General features: G+C 36.4%; 1 protein-coding gene across 4 annotated transcripts; it reads left to right on the plus strand.

Annotated features, from left to right (window-relative positions):
- Positions 1 to 5,195: 5,195 nt before the first annotated feature.
- Positions 5,196 to 9,136, plus strand: LOC136223791 (transcription termination factor MTERF2, chloroplastic-like). 4 transcript variants are annotated; one of them, XM_066011966.1, is made up of 2 exons: positions 5,196 to 6,515; positions 8,428 to 9,136. In XM_066011966.1, exon 1 carries the CDS (start codon positions 5,355 to 5,357, stop codon positions 6,498 to 6,500), a length of 1,146 nt encoding a protein of 381 aa, XP_065868038.1. In that variant the 5' UTR covers positions 5,196 to 5,354; the 3' UTR covers positions 6,501 to 6,515; positions 8,428 to 9,136. The 4 variants fall into 4 exon arrangements, with proteins under 4 accessions (XP_065868038.1, XP_065868036.1, XP_065868037.1 ...); XM_066011964.1 differs by lacking the exon at positions 8,428 to 9,136 and adding an exon at positions 7,540 to 8,417; XM_066011965.1 differs by lacking the exon at positions 8,428 to 9,136 and adding an exon at positions 7,543 to 8,417.
- Positions 9,137 to 9,417: the final 281 nt, after the last annotated feature.

The raw sequence follows: 9,417 nt of genomic DNA on the forward strand, positions 1-9,417 counted from the left end.
TTGCTAAGCATCATAGAGTTTCGTATCCTCCGCGAATCAATAAACGTGTCGAGTCTTCTTTTTATTTGGTGCACTCTGATGTATGGGGGCCATGTCCTGTTGTGTCCAAACTTGGTTTCCGCTATTTTGTAACTTTTGTTGATGATTATTCTCGTGTTACTTGGTTGTATCCTATGAAATATCGTTCAGAATTGTTTACTATCTTTTGTGCCTTTCACGTTGAGATTCGTACACAATTTAACAAATCTATCTGTATTTTGAGAAGTGACAATGCTAAAGAATATGTCTCTAGCTCTTTCCAAACATATCTTTCTCAGCATGGTATTATTCATCAGACTTCTTGCATTGTTACCCCTCAGCAAAATGGTGTTGCCGAACGTAAGAATCGTCACCTATTAGAAGTCGCTCGAGCACTATTGTTTCATATGAAGGTTCCAAAAGTTTTTTGGACAAATGCAGTCTCCACTGCATGTTTTCTCATCAACCGTATGCCCTCCTCAGTTCTTAACGGTCAGATTCCATTCTCCCTTCTTTTTCCCTCGTCTTCTTTATTTCCTCTCGCACCACGTGTTTTTGGGTGTACTTGTTTTGTTCAAGACATGCGACCACAAGTCTCCAAACTTGATCCCAAATCAATCAAGTGTATCTTTGTGGGTTATTCTAGGACTCAAAAAGGGTATCGTTGCTACTCTCCTTCTTTAGGTCGTTATTTGGTGTCTGCTGATGTTACCTTTTTTGAAAATACTCCTTTCTATGGTCTTGAATCAACCCTTTCTGTTGATGCAGCAAGTCCCTCTAACGATGATTATCTTGTTTATACTGTAAGTGAGCAAGTGGTTTCTGTTCCTTCCTGACCGGTTGTCCGTCAAGTTTATTCTCGGCGTGTACGTCCCTCCAGTACTGCACCTCCGAGTGCTCCAGTTGCCAGTGTTCCCCCTCCTACTTCGTCTCCAGATCCTTCCCCACCTTCAGATCCTAGCATTGATCTTCCTATCGCCCTCCGGAAAGGTACCCGCCAATGCACTTACCCAATTTCTTCATTTGTATGTTATGATGCATTATCACCTTCCTCCAAGTCTTTTGTAGCCTCTTTAGATTCAGTTGGTGTTCCTTCCTCCCTCTCTGAAGCACTGAATCATCCTGGATGGCTCAAAGCAATGCAAGAGGAAATGCATGCCCTTGAACAAACACATACTTGGGATCTAGTGTCTCTCCCATCTCAAAAGCGTGCCATTGGATGCAAATGGGTGTTCACTGTCAAATTCAACCCGGATGGCTCTGTGGCTCGGTTGAAAGCTCGTTTGGTTGCAAAAGGTTATGCTCAGACTTATGGCATTGATTATTTAGAGACATTTTCACCTGTTGCTAAACTCTCCTCCGTTCGATTGTTTGTTTCTTTGGCTGCTACTTACAACTGGTCGCTTTATCAACTTGATGTCAAGAATGCCTTTTTGAATGGTGATTTACGTGAGGAAGTATACATGGAGCAACCTCCTGGTTTTGTTGCTCAGGGGGAGTCTGGGAAAGTTTGCAGGTTACGCAGGTCTTTGTATGGATTGAAGCAATCTCCTCGTGCATGGTTTGCGCGATTCAGTGCTGCCGTTATTGAATTTGGTCTTCGTCGAAGTGCCTATGATCATTCTGTGTTCTACTCATCATCTAGTTCTGGGTGCATCTTACTAGTAGTGTATGTTGATGATATTGTGATTACCGGAAATAATGAGACTGGCATTACAAAATTGAAAGAATTCCCTGGTACTTGTTTTCAGACAAAGGACCTATGACAATTGAAATATTTCTTAGGGATTGAAGTTTTCCGGAGCCATAAAGGGATTTATCTCTCTCAGAGAAAATACTGCCTAGATGTGTTAAATGATGCTGGAATGGTTGAGGCAAAGACTTGTGATGCACCTATGATACCAAATGGGAAGTTGAAGACTCACGATGGAGATTTACTCCTAAATCCTGAAAAATATAGACGAATAGTTGGAAAATTGAACTATCTCACAATCACTCGTCCTGATATTTCCTTCGCAGTAAGTGTTGTAAGCCAATTCATGTCATCCCCGAGAACTTCACACTGGGATGCTGTCAGTCACATTCTGAAATACCTAAAGGGGACTCCGGGACATGGTATACTGTATCAAAATCATAGTCATCACACAGTTGAAGGTTTTACAGATGCGGATTATGCAGGAGATCTTACAGATAGGCGTTCTACCACAGGTTATTGTGTATTTGTCGGAGGCAACCTCGTATCCTGGAAAAGTAAAAAGCAGAGTGTGGTATCTAGATCCAGTGCTGAATCTGAGTACAGGGCTATAGCACAAACTACGTGTGAGCTTGTATGGCTACGTAATCTTCTTGGTGAGATCGGGTTCGCTCAGACGAAACCTATGAAGTTATGGTGTGATAATGAAGCAGCTATCTATATCGCCAACAATCCTGTATTCAATGAAAGAACAAAGCATATAGAAGTTGACTGCCACTTTACTCGAGAAAAGCTAGAAGATGGCACAATCACAACTCCACACATCAGAACAGGGGGGCAATTGGCAGACGTGTTTACGAAAGCATTACCCGGAAATCGAGTTAACTACATATGTACCAAGCTGGGCATGATTAACATCTATGCTCCAGCTTGAGGGGGAGTGTAATTAATGTAGAGCATGCCCAAGGCTGCTGTATGTTTGAAAGAGTATGCTCAAGGCTGTTGTAGGGTAAAGATGTTTAGGCTACTTGTGGGGTAAACATGTTTACTTGACTTTTGGGATAGCTGTGTATATAAATACATGTCCATGTAATACAGAAAGATGTGATATACAATACAGAGAGAACTTACAGATTATAATATTCATGAACATGCTCATGAGCAAAATTGGTTCGATTATTAATGTAAAACAACTAGTTTTATGTAAAGTTTAGTTTCATAGGTTTTAAAATGATGTAGTTTTATGTGAAAGAAATTTCAAATCAATATAATTAATGAGTTATTTGGTAATGAAGTTCATGAACTGAATTAACAATCTGCACACGATATGAAATCGACACTAACCTGAACATGTTAACAAGATTATGACACAAGCTTTTTGTCTGTTCATAATGTTCTTGTTTTCCTACTTCGGTGATAACGAGTCTTCACACGGTTTGAGTTCGTTTGCGTAATCTGTTGTATCCTGGAAGACGATCATTAATAGCGATGCCATCTATCTTAAGGAAATTGCTAATATAAGCCTCAGATTTGTCTAACTCTATTCTTTTTCATTTCTAGTTTTACTGTGCATATGTTTTTTTGGGTTCGTTTTGTTTTTTGGTTAATCAAATCTAACATTCTTAAGACAGACTGTTTGTTTTCTTAAGAATCTAACATAAACTACACAATCAAGCAACTTAAATTTATTGGTTTCAAAATAATATACTCAAAATCTAACCATAAGACAGTAAAAATTACCCGTTAAGAATAAACAGAACAGTAGCAGACGTCAGGCGGAGTTAATGGAAGATTTAAGCGCAGCAGCAGCGGCGACAGAGAGAGCGCATAGAGGAGAGAGCGTGCTTCAGACGAAGTTAAATGGAAATAAGCCAGCTAGGTGGAGTAAATCAGACAAGATGAGAAAAGAGCAGAGGCATGCGGAAGGGGAAGGGGAAGAAAGAAGAGAGTATATTATGCGAAGCTGTTAACGGATTTAGGTTAATTTAGTTTGTAAATAAAATAAGGGTTAGAATAACTTGATATGTTTGTATGTGAATAAAATAAGATAGAATAATCCTTGATATGTTTGTAAATAAAATAATAAATTTAGTTTAACCGGTTCAATTGTTTCAAATGATAAGTTTGTATATAATTAATTTAGGTATAATTTGGGTAATAATATCTATATGTATAATTTAGATATTAATTTAGCTATATAATTAATTTGAGTGATATTTAAAATTAATAAGTTTACTGGGGAGTCCCACGAGGATTTATACGGTAATGGAACGTGGATCCCCACGAGGATTCCTCATCCACATTTATTTTTTGAGAAAAAAAAAATTCCGTCCCCACTTTTTACGGTTATTTCCCATCCCCGTCGGTTCGGATACCTGTCGTTTTCTATTAATCCTCTCCTCATTGTCACCCCTACTCAAATCGATGTTATGTAGTTTAAATAAAGTAATATTATAAAATATATTATTTTATCTACATTCCTATCACACAAAATAAACATAAATAATAATTTCTTACTATTTTATTTTTGGGTTAATTTCAAATATAACCCCTGTGGTTTCAAGTTTTAGCAAATAAATACCTGTGGTTTGATTTCGAGCAAATAAATACCCGTGGTATGCTCTGTTTTTCAAAAACACGGAAACGGATGATGACGCCGTCTATATGCTGACGTGGCCGAAGGTAATTTAGTCAATAAGAGTTAATTTCAAATAAATTATTGTGGTTTGCGTGTTTTTTGCAAATAGGAACCTGTGGTTTGGATATTTTTGCAAATAGGTACCGTGGTATAACAAACCATAAACAAAAGCTTAATTTAGACAAATACTCGTGGTATAACAAACCATAAACAAACGCTTAATTTAAGCAAATAGGTACCCGTGGTATAACAAACCACAATATTTGCCTAAATTAAGCATTTGTTTATGGTTTGTTATACCACGGATACCTATTTTCAAAAACATCCAAACCACGGGTATCTATTTGCAAAAATATGCAAACCACAGGTACCTATTTACAAAAACACGCAAACCACAACAATTTATTTGAAATTAATTTTTATTGACTAAATTACCCTTGGCCACGTCAGCATATAGACGATGTCTTTACCGTTTCCGCATTTTTAAAAAACGGAGCGTACCACAGGTATTTATTTGCTCGAAATCAAACCACATGTATTTATTTGCCAAAACTTAAAACCACAAGGGTTATATTTGAAATTAACCCTTTATTTTTATATTATCCTCATATTTTATTTTTATCCATATCCCAATATTTATCGTTATTTCCATTCTCATCGAATACCAAACTCTCTTTTATATTATCAATTTTAATTATTTTATTTTTTAAAAATAAAATTAATTATTAAATTATAATAAAATTTTAATATTTATATTGTAAAAATGAACCGTGCAGTGCACGAGCAAAATCTAGTTATTGTCATTATATATTTATCTTTTCTTTTAATATTTTTAAAACCTAAACCGAAGACTCCATTGTTGCGTAAACCTAAATCATCGGCTTTCCCTCTCAACCTCTCCCCCCCTTTCTCTGTCTGTTCAGACTCCATTGTTGTTCGTAACCCGAAGACTCCATTGCTATTCCATTTTCATTTCCAGTTTTCTACTTCACATTCTCCTTTCTTATGGCTTCCAAATTGGGCAACAATTTAATCAGAAATGTGTTTTCTCAAATCCATAACCGTTTTCTTCAATCCTCTGCAACCCTTTCCTCCACTTCTCCATTACCCAATTCTGTAACTTCTTCTTCATCATTTACAGTTCAATTCCTCGTCAATTCATGCGGGCTTCCTTTAAAATCTGCTCTTTCTGTCTCCGGAGAATTTCAGCTTGACGAAACAAATCCACAGAAGCCTCAATCTGTGCTTCAACTACTTAAATCGCATCATTTCAGCGATACGCAGGTGGCTAAATTGATTGTCAAGTACCCCAAAATTCTCTACGTCAATGTCAAAAACAATCTCCAGCCCAAACTTGAGTACTTCGTAGAAAATGGCTTTGCAGGTGAGCTTCTTCCGCAGATCATTGTTTCAAACCCCACTGTTATTCTTAGGTCTTTAGATTCTCAAATCAAACCATGTGTTGAGTTCTTAAGGTCATTCCTTCACAGTAATGACAAAATTGCAACTGCTATTTTGCGTACTCGATGGTTATTTGATTTTAATTTGAATGGAATGGTGCGAACAAATGTTGATTTTTTGATGAAAGAGGGAGTGCCTTCTCATGGTATAGGGAAACTTATATCATCCGGTAAAGGTCTATTTTATAATCATGAAACAATGATTTACGCAGTGAATGCTGTTAAGAATCTGGGTCTTGAACCAAATGCCCCTATGTTCGTACATGCTCTTAAAGTGATGATATCAATGTCGGCATCAACCTGGGAAAAGAAAATTGGGTTTATGAAGAGTATGGGATGGAATGAAGAGGATATTTCGAAAGCTTTCAATCGCTTTCCATATTATTTAGCTTTTTCAGAGGCGAAACTAAAGAATGCATTGCATTTCTACTCGAATATTATGAAGTTGGAGACAAAATCTGTAGTTGCAAACCCTGTATTACTTGGATTATCAATTGAAAAACGGATTCTCCCTAGGTATAATGTTCTGAATGTATTAGAATCAAAGAAGCTGATAGAAAGTAAGATACGGCACTTAGTGATAAGTGAGAAGGATTTCAAGGAGAAGTATGTTGATCAATACATACCTAAAGTCCCAGGCTTACTGGAGATGTATCTTGGTAGCAAAGAATCCAAAAAGATAGACGCATGATACAAGAAAAGTAAGGTAATGTATGCAAAGTAAACTACATTAGCAGTTAACATTGCTTCTAATTTGTCAAATCAAAAGTCATTTGTAGTTTATGCTTCACTTCAGTGGCTTAGTTTGAAATATAGAATTATATTAGTTTAGGAGCTCAGCTTTTGTGAGTCTGAGTCATTTGTGATATTTGCATTCTTTTATCCTTGATCTTCTTTTCTTTTTTCACCTTTTCCTTTATTACTTCACTTGCCTATATCGCCTTTTTTTACATATATTTACTAAAACAAAAGCGTTGATATTTGAACTTAAGCATAAGCATTTCTGGAAACTTTAGACTGATCTTTGGGAGGACTGTTTACATTTCACTTTCATATTGTAGCTTATGTAAATTCTAGGATCTCTAAGAATAGTTGAAAAACAGTTTGATGATAACAAACTTTAGAGAAGTCCCCTCACTTGAGAATACATAGTAGAGAAACATATGAAGGCAGGATTTCCACGTCAAAAACTGTTTGAGATTGGACAGCTACGACGTGTTATGCTCTTGAGAATAGAAACTATGTGTTTAAAAGAATAGAAACTATGTGTTTAAACAAATTTCATGGGAGAATAGAAGCTCTTGAATTCTATGGTACCTCTAGAATTGGTACACGTGAATCTGCTCTTTCAGTCTCCAACAAATTTCAGCTTGATGAGAATCTACAAAGAGCCTCATCTGTGATTCAACTCCTTATCATGAAGTGCACTAAAATTCTCCACTTCAAATTAAAAAAAAAAAGTCTCTAAACTCAAATTTGAAAAATGGCTTTGTGGGTCATCTCCTTCCTCAGATTATAGTTTCAAATCCCTTTGGTATGCTTAGCTCTGTAGATTGTAAAACTGAACTATGTTTTAAGTTGTTAAAGGTCATTTGTTCATAGTGATGAGAAAAGTATAGCAGCTATTATGTTTTATCCATGGTTCTTTAACATTAATTTGAGGGTAAACTGCAACCAAATGTTGATTATTTTTAATGTCATGGTCTAAGAATGTTTATATTGCTGTCTAGAAGTATATTTCAAAAGCCTGAAAGGATGGTTATGCAGTGATGATTGCTGTTAAGAATCAGAGTGTTGAACAGCTCCTCTGTGCACACCAGCTCTTAGAGTAATGGTGTCAACTGTCAATGAGCCAATCGACGCCGAGGAAGAAAATATAGTTCATGAAGAGTATGGGATGGAATGAAGAGGTTATATAATGGATTTCAAGCGAGAACCATATTACTTATCTTGCTCAGAGGAGAAAATTAAGAATGTAATAGATTTCCACATGAATACTATGAAGTGGGAGCCTCAGATTGTAATTGCAGAGCTAGGCTTTTAATGTGTACTTCGTATTTCAATATATAGAAGCTTCAATTGATACATTGGTAAGAAAAATAAGGCTTAATACATATGCAGCCCCTACAATTTGCAATCGAATGCCTAATGACCCCTAAACTTTCAAAACGGCTTTTTAGCGCCCTCAACGTACTTAAACAGTCATGGCGAACTCCTTATTTTCACATGGTGGTATCACGTACTCTATACGCTACTGGTAGTTTAAACAAGTTGAGGTGGCAGAAATGAAGGTTTAGGGAGTCATGATTCATGAAGCATTTGAGTGCAAGTTGGAGGGGTTGGGTATATATTGAACCGAAAATAATGTACTGTGATATTTTACAATATGAATAAGAAGACTGCAAAAGATACCTGGGTATGTAAATGGACGAGTTTCAGTTAGCAATTGCAATATTAGACGACTACTATTTTGTTAATGTGTTCTTCTCGTCTTCTCTTGTTTTATGGTACATTAGTTGTTTGTTATGCAGGTAGTATGGAATGTCAGTTATAGGAAAATAGAGAGGTAAGCTTCAATAAAACTTGGGCTTGAATAACTTCTTCTGTTCTATGGGCAGATAGAAGATTTCAGAAAAAGGTCCTAACCCCATGTTCCACAGCGTAGAAACCCATGAAAGAAGTATTTCCGTACCACATAAAGTTGTTTGCTCGAGTGTTCATCTACAGAGCGTATAACTTCCCATCCGCTCACCTGTGAAGAAGAGCAATTGTAGGATACAGTTAACAGTGTTTTGCAGTGGTTCTGCTAAGTCGGTTATGGCGAGGGTGATAATTGGGCGTGGAAGATTGTTTTGTCTGATCATTACTCGCTCAGAAATGCAAGATATTGGCCAAGATTTCTACACTCTGGTGGTCATAAACTCAGTCATTCTCCTGTAAAACCATACTTCTGTAAATAGTAGCGAGGAAGTGGTAAGTACACCAATTCTTCCGTGTTTTTTTGCATAGCTAAATGTTCCAAGTTGTAGGATTGTTTTCTTGGTTTTCTCTGTTCTCTGAAAATCCGTAACTACTCCATTCTTGAGGAAGTAATTGTTGTTGTCCAGTCTAACCAACCAAACCTATTAGTTTCATCAATCTTGTAATCTGACAAAGTGCTATGTCTGCATTTTGGGTACTCCGAAAATCTCTCTCGCTTGCCCTGCTTGTTACGTTACGTTCTGTATCTTTCTATTTAAATGACTATTACAATCTTGGTATATGTACTACTCACAAAATCCAGTATGGAGTGAGTAATGGAGTCTGAGATCAGGGGATGACAATTTCGGTTTTCGTGATAAAATCGTGTTATTTTCTATATATGTCCTTTATGTTTTATATGATATAATGTTATTAATATTAAGGGTAATTAATTTATTAGTCTCTATATTTTGACAAAACACACTGTTTAGTCCTTGTATTTTTAAAACACACGGTAAGATCTCTAACCTTTTTCTCAGTGAACTGTTTAGTTCTTCTGTCTATTTGTTAGATTTTTTACCATTTATAAATTCGGAAATAGCTAAATTACTTTCTCTCACAACTCGCACTCACAAAAAAAAATGGAG

The sequence above is a fragment of the Euphorbia lathyris genome, chromosome 3, assembly GCF_963576675.1.
Source record: "Euphorbia lathyris chromosome 3, ddEupLath1.1, whole genome shotgun sequence".
Classification (NCBI taxonomy): Eukaryota; Viridiplantae; Streptophyta; class Magnoliopsida; order Malpighiales; family Euphorbiaceae; genus Euphorbia; species Euphorbia lathyris.